The 26,840-nt window shown below is 37.6% G+C and overlaps 1 protein-coding gene and 1 long non-coding RNA gene across 4 annotated transcripts in view; one reads left to right on the forward strand and one right to left on the reverse strand.

Annotated features, from left to right (window-relative positions):
- LOC140257784 (uncharacterized) overlaps positions 1-916 on the reverse strand; it is a 139,455-nt gene extending 138,539 nt beyond the window's left edge. The window contains exon 1 of the long non-coding RNA XR_011905124.1: positions 841-916. This is a non-coding gene — a long non-coding RNA (uncharacterized lncRNA). The remainder of the gene's footprint in view (positions 1-840) is intronic.
- A 56-nt stretch (positions 917-972) lies between these two features.
- Positions 973-26,840, forward strand: part of CFAP20DC (CFAP20 domain containing) — a 62,504-nt gene continuing 36,636 nt past the window's right edge. For all 3 annotated transcript variants that reach the window (XM_072347366.1, XM_072347367.1, XM_072347368.1), the window contains exons 1-9: positions 973-1,030; positions 1,347-1,436; positions 5,885-5,968; positions 7,845-7,934; positions 8,459-8,552; positions 10,487-10,559; positions 22,027-22,141; positions 23,224-23,380; positions 25,795-25,959. In XM_072347366.1, coding sequence (XP_072203467.1) covers positions 5,948-5,968; positions 7,845-7,934; positions 8,459-8,552; positions 10,487-10,559; positions 22,027-22,141; positions 23,224-23,380; positions 25,795-25,959 — 715 coding nt within the window. In that variant the 5' untranslated portion in view covers positions 973-1,030; positions 1,347-1,436; positions 5,885-5,947. The remainder of the gene's footprint in view (positions 1,031-1,346; positions 1,437-5,884; positions 5,969-7,844; positions 7,935-8,458; positions 8,553-10,486; positions 10,560-22,026; positions 22,142-23,223; positions 23,381-25,794; positions 25,960-26,840) is intronic.

Genomic DNA, 26,840 nt, shown 5'->3' on the forward strand with positions numbered 1-26,840 from the left:
TTAGGTTAGATGTTAGGAAGAAATTCTGCACTCAGAGGGCGGTGAGGCAGTGACACGGCTGCCCAGAGCTGTGGGTGCCCATTGCTGGGGGTGCTCAAGGCCATGGATGGGACCCTGGGCAGCCTGAGCTGGTGGGAGCAGCCAGCCCACAGCATGGGGTTGGAGCTCCATGATCTTTAAGGTCCCCCCCCCAGCCTGAGCCATTCTATGATTCTGTGAACAGAACAAAGGTGTGCTGAGACACTGCCCAACAAACTGGTGTCTCAGCACCTTAATTTCACAGACTCCATCCCACTGTGAGACGTTAGAGTCCACAACAACCATTCGTTGTAGAAATTTGAAGATGCACCTTAAGAAAAAGGCAACTCATTATTTCTTTTTGTTTAAAGGCTGCAAAGCTTCAGAAAGAAAGGCTGTAACCAAAAGAGCAGTCATTCTAAGCAATGATATTCTTTTACAAACACCTCATTCTATAACCCTAGATCCAAGTGGTTTCCTGACACCTTCTTCCCAGAGGTTTTCAAAGCCATCAAGAGATCCTATTTTTGACAAGAACTTTAAACTAACGGGGCTGTCCTTAACGTCCTCTTAAATAGAAGAGCCAGAAGTTAATTAATCTCTTAAAAACCAGGGCCATGGCTGTGGCTTCCCACATCGCCCTCAAAAAAACACAAGAGTTAGTCTTATAGATTAAGTGGCCAAGAGATTTCTTAGTCACGTTTGTGCTTCACCACTTCACGTGGCCGCCATGCTCCACGTGTACCCTGGAAGACACAAGTGTTACCCTACCAGGAGCCGTCCGCAGCCCTCAAACCGCACGATTAGCCAGTTTTTACTCACTTCGTGGGGAAAAAAAAAGGCCTTGCGGGCGGCCCGAAGCGAACGAGACCGCTCGGCTCCGCGCAGCTAACGGCCGCATTCCAGTCAGCGTGAACGCCATATCCAGCCCGCCGCCATTTTAAACGCGCCCATCCCCACCCAGCCGCCCGCCTCCCCCGTAGGCGCGGCCTATCAAGCCGCCCTCGCCCAGGTGAGACCCGGCGGGGGCTGAGCTCCGCAAGCTGAGCGACCCCGGCCCCTGGCGGCGGGGGGTGGAGGAGTGGGAGGGCCGAGACGGCGGAGGGGCGGGGGAGAGGGGGAGCTGCACGGCGTCATTGCTGTTGTGGCACAAGGAACCGGGGTTGGTGCGTTAAGCCGTCTTTGCTCCTGGTATAGGGACGCTGGTAGTCTTGCTGTAGTTTATTAATGGTCTTTTTCCCCGTTTATTATGTTGTGCGTTGAGAAAATGTATAGCGGTGTTGCAGACCCAGCTTTAAATATTCAATATGTGAAATTCATTTGTCTAGAAGATGCTAAAACCCTTCGCCAGTGATGAACTGCTCTCCCTGGTGTGTCCCAGCCTGCCATAAATCAGCGCTGGCTTTGGGCCCGTGATGGTGAGTTGTATGGATTAGCAGCCTGTTCCCTGCCAAAAGCAGTGGGTTTGGGACATCTTTCAGTGCAGATTAGTGGTAGGTGCACTTTAACTCTGCCTTACGCTTTTGTCTTTGGAATAGAAAAATAAATAAACACAGATTTTTTTCAATACTGGGGCACTGATCAGAAAAAATACGGTCATGTGCTTGTGCATGTGGTCAAGGGACTGGCTGTGACTGCAAAGGTAAAATCCTTTGTGGTTACAGCAGTACTCAGCAACCAGTAATATAAAGAAGCCCAAAGGTCTGCTTGCATTTGCTGTTTGTTTAATGTGTTGGAAGAAAACAAAGATATGTATATAAAGATGCCCTAGAACTGAGACTTCTTTCTTTTTGCCAGATCCTAAGTGGATCATAAGAATAAAAGGATTTGGGGGCACTTTGGGCTGTTGCTGCTTCATTTTTGGTATGGGAAACATTGTGAAACTATCAAAGTCAGTGTACAGACCAAGACCTCATGATGTAAATCCTGATAGGAATCTGTTCTTCCAAAGATAAATATATTTCACTGTCACATAACTTTATAAACTACGTTCCTGATTGTTGTTGGCTGATGTTTAAAGCCCATATTTCCAATTGGACAAACGCACATGGTTCAGTAATAGTGATCTGTGAAAGAAACACATGGAGCTGCTGAACCGCAGCATTCTACAGTGCTGTCATTAAGAGCCTATTTATTTGAAAGATACACAAAAAGTAGAGGATTGATATTGAGATGCCAAATAGTCCCCCTTCTTTCAAAAGAAAACCCTCCGGATTTCAAGTAATATCAGTTTTCCAGCCCATTCTCTAAGTGTAGTTTTCTATAAGAAAACATACTTAAGGCATCATCAAAGTACATCCTTAATATTGTCACTGTTACTAATTTCACCATAAATAAGTAATTCACTTAATGTTTTTAGTAGCTTTCAATCCTGATAGCAAAGGTATTCTCTAGTCTTTATTTGCAGTAACTTAATGGAAGCTGGGAACTAACGAGTAATGCGTGATCAAAAATACCTTGCAGTCTTTTGTGCCTGTGTGAAAAGCCAGCTGATGTTTCCCTGGTGTGTTTGCAGTAATCAGCTTTGTACTATAAATGACTTGTCCCAGCACAACTATTTACAAGCTTCGGATCTAATTCACCCTTAGCTGAAGTTAGAAAGAGCCATCTCTGTAAGAATTTGAGTTAGGAGGCTTTTCTAAATTGATGTAAAATATATTCTGCTAATTAATAACTCACCTATTCACATGTGTCCGTTCAAAAAAACAGCTGCTCTGGTGAAAAATATTAAGCCATATTTTAGGCAATTTGCTTATTTGACAACTTGAATATTAAAGATTTCTAATTGTGACATTTGTAGTCCTACAGGAAGTGCTCTTCGCCTCACAGATTTGTGGCATCTTTTTACTACCACGCACTTACTGTTATCTCTTCGTATGTATTTCTAAGCTTTCTGTGATCCACTGAAAGTTTATTTGATCATGTTCTCTACCTTAAGCATATCATCTGAACTTTTCCATTCAGACACATGCTTCTTCCACTTCAAAAGTATCAGCATAAGGGTCTTACTGTGATAACTGCACGTCTCCATTGTGTTTTACCAATGCACGTACACTCTTCCTGTGCTCAGAGCCAACCAAGAACTATTTCCATGCAATGCATTGTGGAGATAAATTAGCGTGATGTCAAGCCAAAGCTAATAAGCACTGCTGAGAGGCAAAGTGTATTAGCACAGCATTGAACCCAATATATCAGCATGGCTTCCACATACCTTAGGCTTTACATAAAGCTCTTTGCATCTTCTTTCTAAACTGTGCACGCTGTGCTGTTGGTGGATTGGGCTCTGTGAAAACCAGGTACACATTATGAGAAAACAATGAAGAAAATAAAGGATTACTTTCCGTATCTTCTGTGTCATTCTGAATACAGCAGTGTCTGTGTACGCTGCAGCTGCCTGCCCTGCCTTCCATCCTGAAAGGTGCTATGCTAAGGAAGATGGAACTTGGCCCCTTCATAATGCATGCTAATATTTCTTCCAAAATATACATTTTGAGTATGAGTACAGTCAGCAGATTTCTGACCACAATAACATTAACAGTAATCTCTCAGAGACAAGCTGTTCTGTTCAGTCCTAAGACTTTATACATTACAAACAGTGACTCTTACACCTAAATAAATGTGAGGAATCCTGGTATATTTTTTTTCCCTGAGGTATAATAAGGCATGGCAGAACTGCAGGATATGTGAGGGTTATGTTAGATGCATGATGCCTGGCAGAATTGGACCTGGTTTTTAAGGCAACAGTCAATGTAAAGGATTTGCTCCGAGGAAAAATAGTGTCTTGCTTTGTATCTCCTTCACTCAATAATATCTGTACCCTAGGAGGCCAACACTTCCCGCTTTCCCTTCACCAGCAGTCCTTCACATTTAGCTCTGGCAAAGCAAATCAAAACGGTAGGTCACTAAGATCAGTTGCACAGTGTCATTACTTCTCACTAAGACATGGATAATGAAATTTTGAGTAGTTTGGGCTTGCCCAAGGCTTGTAGGTTGCTGCAAAGATAAGACTGCAGGCCAAAAAAAAAAAAGGTCAATATTGATTTCCAGTGCAATTTCTATGTATGCAAAATAAGTACATACAGAAGGAATAATACTTGCTTCAGAAGTGCTTTCACATTTCTAAGCTCTTAGTTTAATGTAGTCATTCTTATAAGAAAAAAAAAAATAATAGATTTTATTTGGGAGTTTTAGGTAAAAATCATATAAAAATGCAGAATTCTGCAACTCATTTGTTGGATGTGTGGTGATGCTATTAAAGCAACACAGTCACAATACTTACTGGTTTTTGATAGGCAGGCCACAGATACCATGTTTTCTAAATTTCATTTTCCTCCTAATCAAAAGGTTGAAAATGAACTGATGTTTCTGGCAGCAGCATGAAATAAGTTTCTAATTTCTGATTTTTCTTTCCATTTATATTTCATTTTGCATTAAGGCTTACAATAATTGCCCCTGGTTAAAATAGAATGCTGCTTAGTATTAACTGATTTCATTGTATTTCCTAAGTGAACGGTGATACACTTTTTGACATAGAATGCTGCTCTAATTCCTCAATTGTTGCCATTGTTTATGAAGTTGCTGAGCTCCTAATTTATTTGTACTTGTCTGTCATGTTGTCATACTGAAAACATTTTGTCACTTTCTGGTTGTGAGAGCTCAGCATTGTAACTAAACTCTTCTCAAGAAGCGATGCTTATATTGTCTTGGTCAGTGTATCATCATCATAGTATCATAGTATCGTGCAAGTTGGAAGGGACCTTAGAGATCATCGAGTCCAACTCCCGGGATTCGAGCCCTCTGTGTAGCAGAGCGGCACTTCTACCCCCTGGTCCACAGGGGGGATTCGAACCCGGGCCCCCTGGTGTTGCAAACGGGAATTCTACCGCTGCGCCACCGGGGCACACAATCATTGTTTTGATCTGTTATAAAAAGAATTATCTCAGGCTCCATAGAACTCCAGAAATCGAAACTGATTCTGTAAGTATTCTGTGCTGAACTGCAGCGATACACGTAACCAAGTTACATCAAATGAGCCAAAGGCACGGTCTTGTGAAATGCTGCTTTCTGTGAGTCGACTGGCATTCTGTTTCCACAGCAAAAGTGCCTGTTGCCTCCTGTGAGTGGTTCTACCTGTTCCTTAAGACAGACAAGTGCCCCTTTACTTTTATGTTCAGGGTCCCTTTACTTTCTGCTGACTTCAGGTAAAATTGCAGATACTCAGCAGGACCAAAGAGAGAAGTGGGAGGCTTCCTTACCAATCCCTTCACTTTCTACTCCTCTGATTCTCCAACTGCAGGCATCCCTTAACTCCTGTTGACATTAGCAGCTCTAAGAATAGCCAAGCAAGTGCTTGGTTTGAGACACAGAGTAATCATCCTCAAAGCAGGCAGCTGAGATTGAAAGAAGATTGTTTGTCTAAGAAGGCTCTGCCAGAGATCTCTGGATGGAGTGGTTTCTGTGTGATTCTGTTTTCCTGTATTAAACATTGAACCCTTCTAAATGGAGTCCTGGTGTTTTCCAACAAGCACTTGATAACAAAGAATAATTAAAAAAATAAAATGTGTATGAGAGATTATTTTCACACAATTTTAAAGCATGAAGAATCCTTCATTGTTAAAAGTAATGGCTAATGAGAAAATTAGTATTTTAACTTGGAATGTAAGGAAAGGCAGCGTTAAGCACTCAATGTATATAGAAGTATTATCTCTGGTAGCCCTGTAGCCCTCTGATGCAGTTGATACACATTGTCTTCTCTTGAAAAGTATTTAAGAATAGTATTCATATCCTCTACAATAATTTTGTGTTTCGTTTTAGGGTTCTTTTTCATGTCAGATGCTACACAAAGTTTGTATTTTTTTATCTGCAGGGCGATGTGTGTCTTTACTGATAGAAAACCTGAAGTGTTTTTTCTTGCTGTGAAAGCTGGAAAATGTTCAAAAATCAATATCAGGTAAAACAGAAACAGTCATATTTTGTACCCTCATTCATTTCATCTTTGAGAGAATTCAATTACAATGGCTTATTTATGGGGAGAGAAAAAGTCCAGATAGAGAAATGTTTTATCAAGTTTAATTATTCAGTGTTTTTATAAATGTTATGAAATAGCGTGTGGCTGCTGGTGCTGCCAGGTCTGGAATAGACACCAGCAGTGACAGCAGCAATGTTTTGTCTGCCTCTTTCCTTATGGGCCAGAGAGAGTGTATCTCCTCCCATCCAGTCTGGACCCCAAACTGGTATTTCCCATGCTGTCATGTAGTCTGTCTCAGCTTTATTTTCATTGCCCTGCATGATTGTAGTCCCCCAAAGATGCCTCATATTGCCTCATCAGCTTCTTGCATAACTCTCCCAACCACCCAGCCATCCATCACAGCACTGTCAGTAACTTCTGTCAGCTCCTCACATCACTGCTTGTTACGTTCAGCATTCTCACATGTCACGTCTGGTAGTTTTCTATGTCCTGTTCAGTTAGTTTAACTGAAGCAGGGCCTACAAGGGCTGCAACATTACCAAGATGTGTATGTTTATATTTTGGAGAAAACTCCACTTGTTTATAAAGATTTGCTACAAACATATATGAGTTGGCAGATACCATTTTTTTCTAACTTTCTGACAGCTTGATCCTATAGTCCTTAAATATGCTGGATAACATTAACTTCAATAGTTTATCATATATTTTAAGTTTGGTCTTTTTTTCATCCATTATGAATATAAAGATATGTATCTTACTGATGCTGTTTATGGAATGCCTTTTTAAATCTCCTTAGAACTTAGGAAATTTAGTCACTGGGGTTTAGCTGTCAGACACCAAAGGGGAACAAGGATGGAAATTTATAGACAGTGCAGAGTTGATGTTCCCTGAAAGCATAATTTGAGCATTTATTTTGTTGGCAAGACTGCTCACTTCTTGCTCATACTGACTTCTGTACGACTGTTTGGGCAGCTGAGCATAAAGAGCACTGGGGAGTACATGCAGCTAGGAATTAGAAGGGAGAGACAACAGTTGTAGAGATTGATTGTGTCAAAGGCACTGATGAAAAAATGTTGATCAAACCATAGTCTGAGTCCAGCAGAAGACATTTTCTGTGACTTGTAATGTGAAAAACATTGAAGCAGATAATTCCCTAAGAAGAGCTGCCATAGCCTGTTTCCCTAAACGATTATGGTTAGAATGTTTGATGTCTAATAGAGCATGTGCTCAATGTAAGGAGTTTTTATCTGGCAGAGGTAACCATAATCTCTTTCCCATATTATTTCTCTAGTTCCAAATAAAGGCTGCAGCGTAAGTACTGCTCTTATCTTCATGCGGTGATGCTCTTAGCATCTGTCTCCTACCGGGTCACTTAATTCAGCACAGAAATGTTTTATGTGTTTTATGAACAGTTCTATCAAATCAAGCCGGACTTCAGTATCTACTAGGAATGTTATAGGGAGATGTCTTTGACATACTTGCATGTGCAGACAGAACCAGCATGACTCTGCAAACTTAATTTTCTTAGGAAATTAGACAAAATATGAAATATGCAAGGGATTATTTTTTTAACATTAGGTAGTATGTTTTAAATCTCTATTTGGTGAGTTGTAGAAATAAAGCATATCTAAGTATAAGTAGCTAATATTCAGCATCTTCTCGGAACTTTTGCAATAAATTTGCTTTTTAGATCCTCTAGTAAATATGCATATTATCTTTAATACACTTGTCTGATCAGTAATACTGACCATGGTAACAGACCGCTGTGGGGTGGGATTGGTCCTTATATTCGTGATAAGTGATGATTCTCTGCTCAATGTTTGATTCAATTATGCATCCTTAAACCATTTTACCATAGGGTGGCCCATCTGTTGAAATATTCAGTGCTCAAGGCAAAAACCCAGGAGCAAAATGGAGGATTTTTGGCAATCCATCAGCTATATGGAAAGTAAGTTTTTTAAGAAATGTATAAAAGTTACAGTATAGAATCCAGGAAAAAGTATTGAGAGTTTTGACCTGACTGTGGATTTGTCACAATTCTGTTATATAAGCAGTCGTTTAGTCTGTCACATTTAGTACTTTATTCCTGTTTGCAGACTAGGTTTGTTGTAGTGTAATCTTATATTTCAAACTATTAAAAGGACTTATTAAAAAGGTTATTAAAAAGGACTAATTTGAAAAGTAGTTTCATCGTTCTGTTAGCTAATGGATTGAGTCAGTCCTGCTGGATTGTAGATTGTGTTAGTCAGCACTGCTTGTTCATAAAATGAACAAGTAAATGACAGATTTTGATGTATTGCATTACTACTGGCAGCTCTGAACTCTCATACTTGCAGTGCCATCTGCCTTACGCTGAATTCTGCTGCTGTGTTTAACTACAAAAGTGCAAATTTGCATGTTAGTGTTATGGTTGATTGTAAGGTGAGGGATGTTATTACAATGCTGATGTTTGTTTATTGTTCCTTTTTGTAGGAATACGATAAAGAAACAAAGGGCTTTGTTTTTGTACTTGAAGGAAGCAATCAAATAAACAGAATGCAGCTACCAAAGGAAACCAGACAAACTTGTGAGTATCAAAGAATGAAATATCTGTGCTGCTGTTCTGTTTATCAAAGCGGTTATACTGGAATGTAAAAATTCTTTATTCTCCCTTCATTTGGGCTTAGTTCAGTATTAACAGAGTGGTTTTTCATCAGCTTCTTAGGAGATCAGCTACAAATAAGTAGAAGGTAGAGAAATGCCCTATCAAAGTTCTTTAGGGAAGATATTTGGTCAATTCACATTGTCCTTATTCAGCTGTGTTGGTTTCTGTACCTGATCCTGCTATACGCTAATGTCCAGCAAACTAGTTGTGATACAGTTGGAAGAAGGACTTACAATTTAGGAGTATGGAGGCCTGTGAGCTGTAACACTTTTTCCACTTCAATTTGTCTATTAAAAGATTTCATCACAATATATGAATTGTCTATTAACTGCAATCACCTTGTCATGACCTCGCTCAAAAAGGGATCCCAAAAAGTGGTGTGAGTAATGCTGTATTTTTACAATATTCCTTATTCAAGTATGTCTTTGTTATTGAGTCAGAGTTCTTAGAATTACAGTCAAGTATGTTGCATTTCAAGAGCTAAATCTTCCGCTTGTTAAAATCAAAACTATTATATTCAGTGGATAAAAAGCAATCATCTTAACTCATGCCTTAAATTCATTGCAACGTGTTGTACCTTTTAGTGTTGACAGCAGTGTTCTAAGCTGGTTTAGATTTAACCACTTGATTTTGAAGGAAAATCGGGATGGCGATTTTTATTGATTGAAACAGGAACCTTCTAATACACTTCTCATGCATATTATGCCATTACCAATTAGTACAATTTATCTCAAACTTACATAAAAAATAATGAGAAAATGTTTAGTCCAGTCATGCATTAAAGCTCTGAAAAGTAATCTGATTTTTATGAAAGAAATTTAGTATTATTTTCAGTATTATAGATATTAGACTAATGTATCCTTCTGGGAAATCCAACTTCGTCTATTGCCAATATTAAAATAAACCATTACTGTCTAAAGTGAGGATTGAGAATTACTGTTGTGGATGATCACAGCTAAGAATAGCTTGGTTTTAAATTAACTTCAGCTATGGCTGCAATACCATAGTCGAACTCCCATCATATGCCATTCTTGTCTCTTTCTCTCTTCGGGTATATGCCTAAAGTATTTCATTTTGGTCAAATATACAGTCTCCAACTTGTAGTGCAACCTTGGAATACTCTTCCAAAATAAAATACTTTAAGTATATAAATACAATTTGAAATCTTGAAGTGTCACTTTGGCATTCTTTAGAAGAAACAGCATTCTTGTTGAATCTTCCAAGTCAATGAAGACCAGTATTTGCCCTCGCCGATGAAGTAGTTAATAAAAATAGTAACAATCAATTCACACTTTATCTTTTCTATTTTTCTTTGAATTCTAGAATTCACAGAATCCTGAATGTTTTCTTGTCTTCTCTCAGTTAAGCCATTATGCTTAAAAATCAGAACCCTCCATTGAACATTGCTGTAATAAACGGGATTTTGTTTCTAGTCAAGGTTGCGGGTTTTTTAGAGTTGTTTAAGAAGGTTTACATCGTCAAAAATATAACTTTCACATGGCTTCATAATAGTCTTGATATGAATGTGTTACTTGACTCTGTAATTGATACAGGATTTTGTGTCCACATGCTCTCAGAATGCAATGTAGAGCTGCCATTAGCAAATAAGGTTCCTTGTATTTCAGGAGAATTCCTGTGAAACTACAGAGGAGACCTTTATAACAACTTTCACTGCAGTTTGAACTGGCTTCCTTCAGGGTGTTGTTTTTTTTAACGTTCATATGTTTCATGAACCTAGAGAAATGATCTTGCAGAAGCACGACTAGAGAACAGCACTGCAATTCTTGATGGTGAAATATGTATCTGCATGCAAAAAGGACATACATTTGATTTTTTTTTTTTTCCCCTGTTTCTAGTGGGACTGATTCAGCCATTCCTGACACTTCAGATTTTGGTGCCATTGGGACAAGACTTCTCCACTGAGTTACTGTAAGATGTATAACATTTCCTTGAACATTTAATGTAAAGTGGATGCCTGACTGCAGCCATTAATTGTAATGGCAGATTTTCCATTAAAGCACAGTGACTTACCAAGTCAATAAGAAGTAATTAAGCTAATGAGATCATTATTTCTTGGATATTTTAACTGCTGGCATTCCTATGAAGATGGAAAAAATCTTGAAATTAAGAACGAAGATGGTAAAACTCTGAAGAAATGGGACGAGCATTTATCAAACAAAATATTGGCTCACAGATCTCCTGACAATTCATTTTAAAAAATAAAAATACCTATTCCCAGGGTCCTTTGCTTCAGCGTAATCCATATATATATAGACACACACATATTTATATTTATTCTAATAATTGGATCAACAAAAGAAATATTATGCCATTAGAAGCCCTGCTAGAATAGACAGGTTAAATGGTATGTAATTAAGCTGAGTAAACTCAATGCTGAATTTTATTTTTGTTTGTCTTTCTGTACTTTTTCTGTTCTTTGATGAATTTCCTGTTTGTAGTTCTAGTTACACTTTCTGCTCCTCTGGTTTTAATTGCTGCATCACTTCGAAAAGTGTGTAGCAAAAGGGATTAAATAAACAAGATATGTCATGCAGAAAACAGAAACCAAGTACACAGATTTGCTTCTCATAGGCTTTCTGTAGACAGATGGTAGGAGGCTTAGTGCCAGGTTTGTGAATATTTCTTTAGATTGCTTGTGGTTTTGTACTGGGTTGGGTTTTGTTACGGTACTTCTTGCCACTCATCTATACCTCTTAGCACAAACTTCGCTTTTCTTCCTCTTCTCTTTTTCCATCACTTTTTTTCTTTTAATAACTGTGAGAAATCCAATTTTCTCCCACCCCTCCCATCTTTGTCTGCCCTTTCTCTTTTGAGTTTATATCTTAGTTCTGTCCTTCTACGTGCATTGGATTTACTGTCTATATTGATGAAATAATCCCTTTTAATGCATCTTCCTAGTTTTGTGGGTTTTTGTTTTTGTTTTACAAAAGAATGAATACTAATTCAGTGCTGCTTCACTACTTAATTATATTACAAAAAAATTGTGCTTGTTCTGATAATTGCTTAAGTACATCAATGCATTTAAAGTAAATGGAGCTTCCTAAAGGTGTATACACAGAGGATGATTGAAATTAATTTGAAAAAAATTAATGTGTTGCATTAGAAATCAGCTGTAATTTATTGATGCGCCAATAAACTCCATGCAAAGTCTTGCAAAACAGACACTGCATTTCATGCTGCCAGATTCCTGATAATCCCATCACCAGTAATAGGTGACTGCCATTCAGTTCTTTCTGATGCTTTGAAAGAAATCTCTGGCTCGTTTGGGGAATATTACTTGTGCTGATGCTTCTTGGAGTTACATGGTCCAAGATGGCTTCTTACATAGTCCAACTATTTACTACCGAGTCTCTGAATAGCTCCATGTGAAAATCCACAACAAAGCAAGCCATCATACCTCTACACTTACTCTCAGAGAAAAAACAAAACAAACAAACAAAAACACAACACATTTTGCCAGGTTTTAAGAACTGTGCATGCAATGTTCCAAGCAACATTTCTTCACCTCCCAATCTGCACAGGTAGAAATAGTTACAAATTTGGTTAGAGCATCATCCTCTCTTGTGGGTTTAGTCTATCACTGCTGGCATCAGTAGAGCTCATCCTTCCAACCTGCTCCTATGAACTGGTCATGTGAAATTCCTGCCATAAATACTGAATATGCAAACAACTGTTTCAGTTATCTGCCTTGCCTTTGTTTGGAAAACAAATTAAGCAGAAATGTAGATACTTTGTTAGGGGGCATGAAGAGATGCATATCACCACATGAACAATCAATGTATCAGTCTGCCTAACAAATATATAAAATAAATGGTGAATTAAAAATGTGGTGAAGCGTAATAAAAATCCAAGCTAAGGTAAAGAGCATTTAATGTATGCAGCCTTTTTGAAGCAAATAATAGCAAAGCTGTTAGCAATACTGGATATAGCCATCTGCTGTAAACAGTAGCCGGTAGTTAAATCCTCAGCATTATGGATTTTGTTACCTTTCTGAAATAGCAAAAGTAACACAGTGTTTGGAAAATATTTGTACATAAAAGAAAACAGCATCTGGTTGGAGTTGGCATTCTTGGTTTAGTTCCCAATATACGGACATGTTGCAGGTGCTACCACTTCTGCTTGGCATCTCTTCAAGCACATTCGTTCTTAAAATACTCAAATGCCAGTCATTTGTTATACTTTATTTTTGATAGGCTCGTTTTAGATGTTATATAACTTACTAATTTCACATGATATTGAACAAGTTATACAGCAAATGAGTAGAGCTGCTGATGGGAGAAAATAGACTTCTAAATTGTCCCATAGCTACCCCAACAAAAGAAAACACAGTGTTTAGTAGAGTTGTCTGAAGCATGAACAAGAATATGAGCTCAGTTTCTGGTTACGTACTGAAATGCTACATAGGCTTGTATGTGTCCTTTTAATTCTCCTACCTTTTCTCTTTCCCAAGTTCTTTTATACAGTGCGTGGGAGTAATATTTACTAATCTATTATGAAAGTAGATTATAAAGATTCAACATTAATGTTACTTTTAAACACACAAAAACTTAAAATAGGAGTGGTTGTAAAAGTTAAAATCTATTGGATTATCAGTTTGTGCTGATAGGACAAATTTAGTATTTTTTGAGTTATCCTGACACTGAATAGAGGTCAGTTTAAGAGGGAGAATGTGTTTGGCAAAAAAAGCAAGTTCCTCAATTCTGCATATGGGCACCCAGTCAGGATAGAAGGATGCAGTAACAAATTGTGTTGAAGCTTATGTGTTCCGCTCTGTTTTTATACACATTTCTAACTCTCTCCTGTCAAAATATTCCGCAGAGAAAGCCAATATCATAATCTGTTATGGATAGGATTCTTTGTGAATAACAGTTTGGATACAGAACTGTGTTGTGATGGAAGGAAAGTATTCTTGTCTAGAGGCTAATAAATATTTACTGAGCAGAGGTCAGTCCCCATTATAATACTGCCTCATTCTGGGTAGCAACTTGGAAGAAGGTAGGAATGAAATTTGCCAGGGGTACCAAACACTAACAACTATTCAACTGTTAAATAGATGTACATATCTTTTCCCACACTGGTGAGAAAAGTAAACTGAACTGAAGGCTTATTGGTACCACTTCTTCAGATCTTTCGCAATATATGGTGAGGTATTTTTAAATCATAACAATTGTTTTCCTTCATCTGATGTGGCATCATTAGAGGAATTATTCCCACAGCTGGATTTTCCCCAATTCTTGATAGTTTTCTCCTCAGCTCTCTATGGTTTCACTAAGCAATTAATGTTTGTTTCCCTCATTTTCGCCTCACAACCATGAGCAGTCAGGAAAAATATAAAGAAAGGCTGCAGCCACTTACAGAATCAGATAATAGTTGTGTGGAAGAGACCTCCAGAGACAGCCTAGTCCAGGTTACGAGTCTCAGCAAGAATGAAGAGTCCACAGAGAATCTGAGCAACCTGTTCCAGGGCTCACTCACTCTTAAAATACTTGAGTGGTTTTTTTTACCCCCTGCTTATATAAACCCTCTGTACTGGTGGGATTATTTCACCCCATATGCAGGGCTTACATTTCTGCAATTTAAAGTTAAGATTCTGTATTTTAAATTTGATTTACTTATTTTAAAAAGCTTCTGGCAATGCATCAAATGTAAGGCTGCTGCGTGTTCCTTGTTCATATGTATAGGGGATTTATAACGCAAAGAAATGCTCTTTATTTATCAAATAAATGAGTACTCCAAGTTTTAACATGTATGTTCTGGAATTTAAGTTTTAAGAAGTTCTCTGACAAAGTTTAGCAAATGGTCTGTAGAGGATCCTGCAGGTGAAAAAGGCACGAAGTGCCCACATGACTTAAGTATTGGTATTTGCTCACAATAAATTCTATTGCAGAGCTTGTGAACAGCTTAGTACAACATAGATTGTTGCGCCTTCTTTCCTTTTTTCAAGCTGTTGTTTTTGAAAATACAAGTTTGCTTTCAAATCTCACTACATTTACATTGCTGATTTATTCACAGACACCATAATAGCTTGAACTGATGTGAGTTACATGCTACAATAATGTCATCTTTTTAGCTTTGGCAACAGATATGATAAATTATTCATGTTAGCTTAAAGACTCTGCATATTTTTTATTGTTCTCTACCTAAAAACATGAGTGTTGGTTGGTCTTGCAAAGGCTATATCAAACCTTTCCAAATGAGAAGCAGGCTGTAGAAGAACATGGTAGGACTAGCCTAACCATATTGAAGTTTTTGGAAGAAGCTGAACGTAAACTTCATTTAACAGATTCAGCTGGTGAGATGATTTGAAATGCCGATGTTTAGCACAGATTGAGGTTTGCTCCTTGAATTTTTTGTGAGTCAAGCGTGAAATACAGAAACATTCCCAGAGTATGTTAAATTCTGTAGCTTACTGCAGAGATTAACTCATATACTTGCAAGTAAACAACTTATTTTTTAATCATTCTTCCAGTCATCACTTTCACTAATGCAGCAGCACAGCATGGATGGTATTTTAGGAAATATATTCCAAATGAGCAACGTTCTACTTGTCAGATTTAAAAGGATTTGTGCAATTATCATAGAACTGAAAACAAAATGCACAGTCCTAGTTTAAAAATACGTCACCAGTTACACTGACATTTGTTCTGAAAGAGGATAGTTATTTTTCTACTGCCTCATCAGGATAAAGGCTTTTGCCATTGTTGGAGCTTTTTTTCCTAGAGCTTTCAAGCATCCAGACTTACTTCCTGCCTATTGGAAGGATCCATATTCCTCAGCTCCCTGACCTTGTTTAGTAGTACATAGTTCCTATTCTTTTTCCTCCACAATTCTCAAGATCTCAGTTACCTAAAGGTATTTGTTCTTGCTGTGCCTCTTAAAAGCACTTCAGTTCTTAGTTCATCTTTCTCCAGTATCTCTTGAGACCATCTGGATTGTCATTTACACCTTTCTTTTCTGTGCCCTTCTTGAGTCCATATATGTGTGTACCATGTGGGGGGTATGTAAGGTGGAATGATACAAAGATGGTAACAAAGATGATGACAAATATTCAAAAGGCAATTTATAAGGAAAAACTCACCAATATGGATGTCTTCACTGGGAAATGCTGAGGCAGCCTCCACCAGGGAGCAATCTCCAAGAGATACTGCCTTAGTGGTGGTCAGCCCTTAAATGAGGTCTCAGAGGACATGGAGTTGAGCTCCACCCCATCCAGGAGCACAGCTAAATTACCCTCACCTGTGCTCACACAGCTGACCCAACACTTGCCTCTGCTGATTAATCAGAGGTTCAGGCTGTGATTACCAGTTTCCCATATAGGGTAATACTGGGTCTTTCTTCTTCAGCAGTCTGTCTCTTAGTATTTGAATGGGCACCCCCTCTGCACACAGTGTGAATCAGTTGTCTCTCTGAGACTTACTGAAAGGGGAATTTGTGGCATCTGCATGGGCTGAACAGATAAAGATGGGTACAGAATTGTTCTCTTGGAGAAACTGAGACATGCTTCAGCCAGAACTCTCTCAGGCATTGAGACTGTTTCCCTTCAGTAACCATAGACTGTTTTTAACACGTTTATGCAGAAGGTTTTTAACACATTTATGCTTAAAGGGGTAATTTCTTGTCCAGTCATTGAAAGAGAGAATTAAAACAGGAAAAAAAAAGAAAAAGAAAAGAAAAAAAAAAAAAAAAAAAAAAAAAAAAAAAAGAAACAAGAAAGAAGATTTGGTTAAAAACTAGAGGTTTTAGATTTGACTGTTGGAAAGAAAGAAATGAGGATGGGAGGGGCAAAATACACATCCTGAAACCCTGTGGAAATCACTCACACCTGGAGATCCAGGTGGCTAAAGAAGTTGAGCATTGTCAGTTTTTATGATGGTGTCTTTTATAGTAATTTATGAGGAAGTTTCTGTTAAAAAAGCTGTCATGTCCTGCCATAATTAAAACAGAGAAGACCAATGTCTATTCCTGAACAATACATAAACTTTCAGGTTCTGAATAGCTTACAAAGACTGTGAACTGCAGAGAGCAAGAGAATCTTTATTTGTCCACAGTGCAGGTAGAAGAAACAGCACTCAAATAAGTGTAATTACAAAGGATTGTGAGGTGCATCTTTTCAAATGGCAGCAGAAAGAAAAACTGTGAGCATTCTGACAAGTTAATAGTGTAGGAAGACAGGGAAAGAAGTAATAAGGTCAGTTAGAATATCCTCTTTTAAGGTTTAAGGAGGCTGTCAGTGTGCTTTGAAGATCTACTGGCATCAGTCCCTCAAACTGTCCACCCCTTTTTCTTTTGCAGTTCAAAAAATGAAGGAGTAATGATTGTTTACCTAAAAAGAAAATTGCTGGCAAAGTTGTGATCTGACATACAGCAACAGTGATCACGAGTGAGAGCAGAGCGAGGTGCGCAGTGCAGTTGCTTTACACGCAAGAGAAGTAGCAGTTACAGTCTAGTAAAAAAGAAGGAATCACCTCTTTCCAAGGATCAGGGCTCACTGAACACTCCAAAGGGAGCCAGGGTTGCACACATGAATTGCTTCCACCTGTGCTCACAGGGCTGGCTATGCCCCCTCACCAGGTGCTCAATCACTGGTTCAGACCGTGACCCAACAGTTGCCATCCAGTTTGGTTGGTAGAGTTTGTTGTTCAGGATGTTCAAGTAAAGTAAATAACATGGTCTGGTGTTAGCAAGAAAGTTTTGTTCTTTTTAAAGGGCAGACTTTTTAGCAATTTATATAATTCTGTAGCTAGAATAAATGGATGAAATGTGATACATTTGTTTATAATTGAGATATCTATTGCCTATATGTAGCAGGTGTGAATGTAACATTTTCTTTGTAAGTATGAAAGGACTGATGGTCTTTTTGGAACAGATAAATTTATGGAATGAAAAAGAAAGCACAGAGAACTACAGTCAATAAACTGAGTAACAGAGACAGCAGAATTAGCTACACACATAAATAACTGCATGGTAAGGGTAATCTGATTCTGGAAAAGATATTTGCACTGAACTTTCCACTTATTAATACTCATTATAGCATATATGTATATGCATCATCTACGCTGAAGAAATCAAAAACTATTTTCTAGAGTAACAGTTTTCTAAACGAATTGATAGAGTTGGCTGTGTTTCAGATGAACTTACCATAAACAGGATTTATTACGAAATTGAGAGAGAAAAAGCCACACAGATGAGGTGATATCAAAACCAAGATGTTAAACATATTGATAGAAGTTTTCTGAACATGTTAGAAGAATTAATGACCATTTCAAGACTGTTTTGGGTTGGGGTTTCTTTTGGATTGTTGGGTTTTTTTTTTGAATGTGTGCAGCTCTAAGAGTAATGAAACTGCCACAGCACATTATTCTTGATCATTGATATCAGCTTCTTCTTTCAGTTGGGGAATTGATGGCAAATATGTCAATTATCTTGTCAACAGAGCCCAGGAATCACCAATTCTTCACAATTGCTTATATTTGCAAAGCATTTCTATTCCAGCAATCAGATTTCCTGATTCTCTTTTAATGAACCTGACACCTCTCGTACTGCCCTTTCATGGATACTGTTTAAGAAGAGTTAGTGGGTGGGTTGTTTTTTTTTCCTTAATTGTTTCCAGAAAATGATCATCAGCAGCATAGAAAATTCCAGTATATAAAACAAAAGGTGGTTCTTTGTAACGTATTCTCTAGGCCTTAGTAACATGTAACTCTTCTTCATCTTTTGTTGTGTAGATATTTGATTGATTATCCATGTAGCTGTTTTAATGATGGCAAAATACAGTGCTCTGGATTTCAGATGATCAGACAACCAGTATCTTCAATTGACAAGTAGCATGTAAAATAAAACATGAGTGAAATAGAAACTGATCCTGAAAAAGCAAATGTAAGAATCTGTGACCATGGCAAATCACGAAACCATTGATATTCCTTTGCTCTTTCTGTCTCTAAAATGAGAAGATGTGGGTACTACCCAGTATTTATGAAGAACATCACTTTTATAGACACGAAGGCTCTAAGATGACTAAGATCTAATATGCTAACATACTAATAGTTAATATTTACCAGAGGATTCTGCCTGGATTTTGACCAGGATATGTGGAAGTTTCCATGAATAATAAATTGTATGGCAACTGTATGCTTTTTGCATAGCAACGTTAATGAAATACCCTCTTTCCTGTTTGGTAAACTTTCAGGTTAAGTCATTTATAAGGAGAAAAAACACTTTCATTTTAAGAACAAGCGAGCCTGATAAATGAAGCATTTCTTCAACAGTCCAATGTCATTTTTTCTAAGTTCATTTTAAGCCTTGAATTGAACATTAACAAATGGTTATAAATGATTATACATACAACAAAGTGAATAGGTAATCTGAGAAGATGAGTTTATCTATACTCTTGGGTAGCTGTTACTACTTACTTGCAATCTGGCTATGGTTACCATTGTGAGGAGAATAGTCAATCAAAGTAGAATATATAAAATAAAATTGAAAATTGAATTGGAAGGTAATCTTACTTTCAAATGGTTTGCAAATGTAGATGTTAAGTGTGAAATGAATGCAGTTAATGGCCGTAGCTGGGAGAGTTATGCACCTGCTGATCACAGGAATATTATTATAAATGAGGTTGATTTTCCTGTTGACTACCTCATTTTTCTCAACGTGGTCTCATTACTTTTCTATCACGTCTGACCCTTAGATATAAATACTCAAACACAGATGTTGTAAAAATACATTAACTCTTATATGGATTTTTTTTAATATATCTTTGAAAATCAGGAAGCAATGTAACTGAAGAGTCTGTAAGTTTTACCACTTCCTGAACAATTCTCTTTACTCTCCCAGCTGGTAAATTATTTTATAGAATTTTAAGACCATCTTCTTTCTTCAATTTTGCCCCTTCCTCGAATGTTTCACCTGATTTCTACTTCAGTGTATAAATATTTTTATGGCTTTAAATTTATTTACGGAAATAAGTTTTAAGCTTCTTTAGGTGTGTTTATGTCTATCTAAGATTTGCTTCTTCTTTGTAGCATACATGCCATCACAAAAAGCATCTTATTTTAGATTGATGTTTCAGAGCATGATATAGTTATGCATATTTTTACCTAAATGATCACGTTTGTATTGCACTTGGGAATGTACCTGAGCTGTATATTTACTAATAGCCTTTTGACTGCAAAGGTACCTACTATGTTTCAGGAGGAAGAAAGATAAAGATTTTCATACAAAACTAAACTATGACATTTCAACATTATTTCTTGAACTAATAGTATGGAGTGAAATAAAGTTTCTCTTGCCAGTTATTTGGAGATATGCATGATTTAAGTTCAGGCTGGTACTGTTTTGTCAAGACACTTTTTATATCAACATTTTCCATCTCAAATAACACTGAGTTTCACCGAGAATATTGTTTTTGTTTGGTGCTCCTGCATCTACCTGATTCAACCTACCTGCTCAGGTGTCTGCATAACCAAGACATTTGGAGTGTTTCAAACAACCACTACTGCCATTCATTGGAATTCCTTGGCAGCTCAATTGCAAAGCACTTCTGAGCAGCAACATTTAGAACAGGGTAGAGAGTTTGAAAAATGCAGCCCTACACTTTCACCAAAGTGTATAAAAGAAGCAGAGTGATGGATGGAGCTGTGCCTGGATCTGGGGCACAAGTTTAGCTGTATGGCCAACTTGATGATCTTAGGGGAATTATTTCATGTTTTGCCCCAATTTCATCAAAAGCAAAATCAAGCCCAGAATCCCACCATTGTAAGATGCTTTAAGATCTTGTGATGAAAGCACTTTTCAAGAGCTTGATGGTATTATTCATCCATTCATAAATATACATGCAGCTGATACTGAAATCTCCTGTCGATGGCAGTGCTGAGGACATAATGCTGTACTCCAGCACATAAGTGATATTTCTTTGCAGTTTATTTTATTTGCAGTTTATTTGTGGAACTACTCATCTCTCAAAAGAAACTGCCAGTAGGCTCTTCCATTCTGTTTTGATTCGCCAGCCAGTCTTATGAGGATGGATAAGTCAGGCTATGAATGGGAGAGTGAAGTTCTGGAAAGCCTCCGAACCTCTTTTACTTCGTGTGATGTTCACAACATTAGTGGGAAAATAGAATGTTTTTATTATTATCCCATGTTTTTATCTAGTAGAACCCTTTGCTATTCATTTAATTGCAGTTGCTTTGTACTGAATGATGTTCTTTGCTGAAGTCCTGAATTGCCAAAAATAGATGTAAAATGTTACACACCAAATCTGATGCCTTTCTCACTTGACCCCAGGAGTCCTGAGAACATTTCAGGATGTTTATCAGCGTATTTTGGGTGACAGCATTTCATTAGTTAAGCAGCAGGTAGTCCTTACTAATTAAAAACATTGTTGTTGAAAAAAGAAGTAATCTACAGGGTAGTCTCACAATTTCGATTTCAAGTCTCACAAGCCCAGAATTTAAATCATAATTATTTATGAGTAATTACTTTTTAAAAAAGTAATAGTGACAGAAAGTTGTTTACTGTAATTATTTGTCACCTTCTCAGAGGGGCTGCTAATTATAGAGAAATACCCATCTGTTAGAAATGGGGTCGTTTGGAAATGTAAGAAAATGTATTGTGATTTCCCCACAGAGACTGCAGCCTTTAAAGTCTGTTGTTCAGTATCATAGTGTGGCAATATCAACGTTCTGCTGCTCACAGGACTTGAAGAAAGCAGAACATAAGCAGTCTCTTTATCAGTTGAAAGCAAACCCAGTGTTTGTGATCATGGCTGTGGTCTAAATCTATTACAGGTGTTCAAATTCAGTGTCATCAGTATCACTGTGAGATGACCTGAATAGTGAACGATGCATTTCTGTATTATGTTTTACACTGGAAGGTGTGTGCTCAGAAAGTGAGATGAACAGACGGTCTTATGCTTAAGCTGACAAAGAGCCTGTATAGAATGACAGAGGCTCTTTTCAGGAAGGGAAAGCAAATAATGTTTTTCTAGTTAGAAGGTGGCAGTGTATCCCAAGATAACACGAGCTTAAGGGGAAGAAACAAGTGTGATTATTAAAGGCTACTGGGTTCGCACTTCAGACAAATTGAATTCTTTCATAGTCTAAAGGGCTGTGGAAATCTAGGAAAGAGTGTAGACTGTTGAAATAAAATTAGCATGTAAAGTGATTTTATATATGCAAGAATATAGCCACCAAGGTTGAATTTGAGAAAGAAATCTCATTACTCATCTTGTAAAAAGTAATTCTTAAATTCTCTATTTGCTATCACTGACACGAGGGTTCTGCATAAGAATAATAGGGTTTTTTTTGTGATTGCTGAAGATACTGGGTTATTGAATTGACAAAGATCCATCCTGTTCTCTCCTGCTTTTATTTTGCAGGATAACTGATTTAGGAAATATTAAAAGAAGATTATATTTGTCAACGGTCCACAAGGAATTGTCTGTAACCCCTCTGCATGCAAAAATTCCTCTGTTTATGATCAAGCGCAAAATAGTAGGTACTCGGGGTGTCCTTTAACTGTGTGTGAGCAGACTTTTTTATCAGAAAGATTTTACATAAGTCTACAGATCTGTTGAAATTACTGTTTGCTTCAGAGCACAACTGCTTCACAATGTGTGTGTGTGTCCCACCTCCTGGATGGTATCAGAGCTGCTTAATACCGTTCTCCAAGATTAATACTGTTTGTGATGTGTTTATCTGTCACTTTTACTGTCTATTCAGCCTGTGGCCCTGTGTCTCTCCTTCTTTATAGTACTCCTGTTCACACGTACCTTTTCCTGTAGTGACCTTCTATAACATTTGCTGGAGCTGCAGCTGTCAATTATAGTTGATGGCTACTTTCATGTGCTTCGGGTTTCTCCAGTTTCTAGAATATATAAAGCACCACATATCAACCTGATGAAAATAAAACAATAGCCATCACATTCTCCCCATTGTTTTCTCCCATACCCAGCCAGGGCATATGATAATACCTGGGAAAACCTGGGAGGTTACTATATAACCTTGTAAGAACTTGAATCTTGAATACTGCATTAGAAGAACTGTCAGAAACACAGGTGTGAGCATAGCTCTTCTTAAACATCTCAGGTTCAATCTGGAAGACATAAAGCCACAAGAAGGTATATTTTGTTAGTTCTCTTTTTAGTATTATTTGCTTTATGCAAAACTTTTTTTCCTAGGAACATACTGAATTTTGTTGTGGTCCACACCCAGACAGATACTGGAGCTACTCGTTTCTCTATCATAAAAAACAACAACATGCAAGTAGAAAACATTCATTTGACATCTTGCTCACAAGTTGCTTATTCTGAAATAGCTGCAGAATGCATTGTGAGTGTGGTAGGGAACTGAGCTCACTTGAACTGGCACTCACTAGGTTGTATGTACTGAGTTGCTTCCATAAGTAGTTGTTGCAAGCACAAAAACACCTTTTTAAATGTCAAAATGTTATGTACTGTGTGTCACAGCCTGTGAGGATGTAATACTCCATAAGGGCTTCATTCATTGAGACCTGTACACTAATACACTTCTGCAGTGACTGTTGGTGATTAAATATTTTTGTTTCTTTTTCCTAGTGGTGCAATTTGTGTATTGACCTGGTAGCATTCACCAGTGAGATATTCAGAGGAGCCATCTTCCAGTCCTTGGATGGAATTATTATCTCAGCTAACTGTAAGCTGAGGAAGATCTTCACGTTAAAATCCAAACCTCAAGATACAGCTGAAGAAAACGGTGTGTTGTTATTGCTTTCTAGTCTTAATCACAGCTGTTTATATTACAAAATCAAAAGCTTCCTGGTCTTCAGATTTACAGCTTGAAAAATGATCTGACTACCTGAAAATTAAAGGGACGGGGCAGCGTATTGAATCTGTTCTTGTTGGACTTCAGGTGACACATATATGAATGTTCCTCTGCTAAGCATCAACTTCATTAAAATCATCTTATTATAGAAGTTCTGATAAGATTTATCAAGTAGAGAACAATTTTTTTCCAATAGTGTCTTACTCTGGTAGAAGGCAAAGTTTGGGCCAAGAAGAAGCTGTTTGAAAAGAGCATTCGGGGCTGCTGCTGGTTTTCTTCATTTCAGAGTTTTGCTGCTGCTGAAGGATTTATTTTTAAATAATCCAAGACAAAAGTTGAACAGAACAGCATCGTGTGAAACCATCACCAATACCTGCCTGCGATCTTTAGTCCATTTATCCTGAAGTGTCCTTGTTCATAGGGGAAGTAATGGTGGTAGACTGAAAAATTAGAGATCACGTTTGTAATAGAGCAGGATATTGGTCAGAGGACACTGGTCTCCAAAGTAGGATCCCAATGCTGTATCTTTTTTTTTTTCCCAAGGGAGAGAACTTCATTCATCACTGGAATTTGCAGTAATAGATGAGGAACTGAAAAAGCACAACTGACATTATTGATTCTAAAAGGAAATAGGTCTAGTCCAGCATTCAGAAAAGCAATTTCATTCATTTTGTATCTTTCAAAGGAAACTCCAGAAAAAAAGGCCTCTGGATTCTGGAGTTGAAGTGTTCAGCAGGACTGTCAGTGTAACAGAATGTGTCTTGCATTTGGAAGACCTAAACCAATAAGGGAGAGTATATGATCGTTGTGATTACTCCTGGTTTTCTTTGTTTGTGAGCTTGGAAAAAATATTAATTCACTAAATGACTACAGAGGAAACCCAACCCAGCACATTCTCAGTGGAAGCTGCACTGAGAGGCGGCTCTGGCTTTAATTTAATTTAATTCCATCAGCACATTTTTTTTTTTCTCTTGCCCATTCTAAACAGATTTTGAAGTGTACATGAATGGTCTAAATGAGTTCCAGAATTCCAAAACATAGTTAACATAATGAGCAGACAGCTTTAATGAACTGTACGCATGGTAAAATATTGCACTTTTAATTACTGGATTATCATTTCTATGATTATTACACAGCTGGTGGGCATTAGTATTTTCTGTGTGCTTATGAATTTCCTTCTGTAGGCAAGGCTTCAAACCAGGTTTCAGGCTGCATAAAAATAGCACGATACTTCATAATCAATTACAGAAAAACAATAATAGTTTTTTGTTATTGATTAATTTTCAGTTAATGATCATGAATTGATAAAGCTTTTGTTCCTATCAGATGACTGGGACAGTTCAGCTCCACAGAGTGCAGTGATGGTGTAACTTGTCGTGAGGGTTGAGCTCTTTTGCTTTAACGTCCTCAGTGGTGGGAATGGTGTTCTCCAGGTGTAACATGTTACTCTTCTGTAGTACTTGCATTTGCTGTGTACTGTATTCTTAAAATGACAGCAAGTAGAAAGGAGAAACCACATATACTAAGTATTGTTGAATGAGATCACTGACATGGAGAGGGAAGAAGAATTAATCTCCTTTGCCCTGTGGTATTGAGGCATATAAGATTGATATACACCTTTGGCTTCCATGTAATCCAAGGGTAACGTATGCTTTTTTTTATTACTATGTATTGTCCCACTGTAGTAAATAGCATGTGGGCTTGGTGAAAATGGCAGTTAGTATTCAGCTTGGCTAAACAACTATGGCCACTACTGTAATACGACATAAGACAGGTGATTTTTTTCTATTAGATACTCAATTCTTGGCCCATTATTTGTGCTTGGAGTTACACATTCCTCCTATTCCAGGAAAACTGGCTAACATTCCTTATTTCAGCCTCATCACACAGAAACTTGTAAGAATTTACATCAAGACTTCAGGAAGGGTCCTGACTCTGACAAGGTTATTTTGTACAGAACAACTTTCATAAAGTCAGTTTATACTGGTTATCAAAGGGAAAGCACAGACGATAAGATCACGTTCTACCAGTACCTGCTGTCACAAGAAGAAATAGGTTGGCAGCTTTTTGGTTTAGTGCAGAAGTACAATGGGACACAAAGCTTGGAATTAAGTCTTGTCCAATTTTGTGATCTGCATATGCAGGACTTTGCTATTTGCTACTCCAGTCCTGCTGATATCACTGCCATGATCAGATAATCAGTTTGTCTGAAAATCAGAGTACCACTATAGCAAATGTTACAAATGACTGTAATCCACAATGTATGTTATCTAATTTACTAGAAATGTAAAGCCAATTTGATGCCATTGTCACTTGTGAGTGAAGACAGTGTTTTTATGTTCTAGATCAGCGCGTTGTTTCATTTACACCATGTGAGCCCACAGATGTTATTCCTCGATCCTGCCAGCTTAATGCAGATGTGCCACAAGTTACACAACTGCTGAACTTGGCTAAAATTCACAAGCCAGAAACAAAATGCAGGAGTTCTCCAGTAACAATGCAAGAAACAGGTATTCAGTTGTTCTGAATTACTGTGAATGTGGTCCATGCAGCGTGCGTACAAATAACAGATGTTTGCTAAAAAAGTGCATGCTTTATTTTTCTATTGCCTTCAAATAAAATATTACAACTCTTAAATTAAGCTTATCGAGTGTAATAGTGTGAGTGCTGTATTGAAACCACCAGCAGCAAAAAGTTTGTTTGAAACCAGAGAACTCAACATCCCTGACCTATGTGACCATGAAACATAAGAAATGTCTTTAGCTTAAACCTTTATTTTTAGCCTCATCTTATGAACATGGCCTGTGTTCTTCCAGATGTGCATTTCAAAGTTCAGACACCATCGCTTGAAAATGGAAGCTTTGGTATGTTTAAGTAAATTTCAATTGGCGAATGGGCTGTTTAGCCACTAAACATTTTGTTTATTTGATATTCAAAAGACCAAATTATTTTTAGTCTCATCCACTTTTAATTACACGTATTATTTCATTATGCCATCAACACACTGTTATGTGTTGATGTAGGTAATTAATTGCAGTCAATTAATGTGTTCATAAACAGAAATTTTCATGCAAATCAGATTTTATAATTGAAGCTAACAACATCCCGAGGTAGTCAGCAAATTAAAGAAATTGATGTTGGATCATCCAATCTTGTGAGATGGCAGCTGTTAGCAGGAACCAAATGTCACAGCGCAAACAAAGGAAAAAGCTAATGGCAGAAAGTGGCTTCTTTTGTGCTTATTAGTGCAGTAATCTACAACGTTTGCTGATTAATGCATGATCTTTTTTTCACATCTGTGTTGGTAATAGAGATAGAACTTATCTGGAATGAATATAAATTCTATAAAAATGCTTAAGAAAATCTACAGAATGTTGTGTTCCTACTTGAT

This window comes from Excalfactoria chinensis, chromosome 12, assembly GCF_039878825.1.
Source record: "Excalfactoria chinensis isolate bCotChi1 chromosome 12, bCotChi1.hap2, whole genome shotgun sequence".
In the NCBI taxonomy this organism is placed as follows: Eukaryota; Metazoa; Chordata; class Aves; order Galliformes; family Phasianidae; genus Excalfactoria; species Excalfactoria chinensis.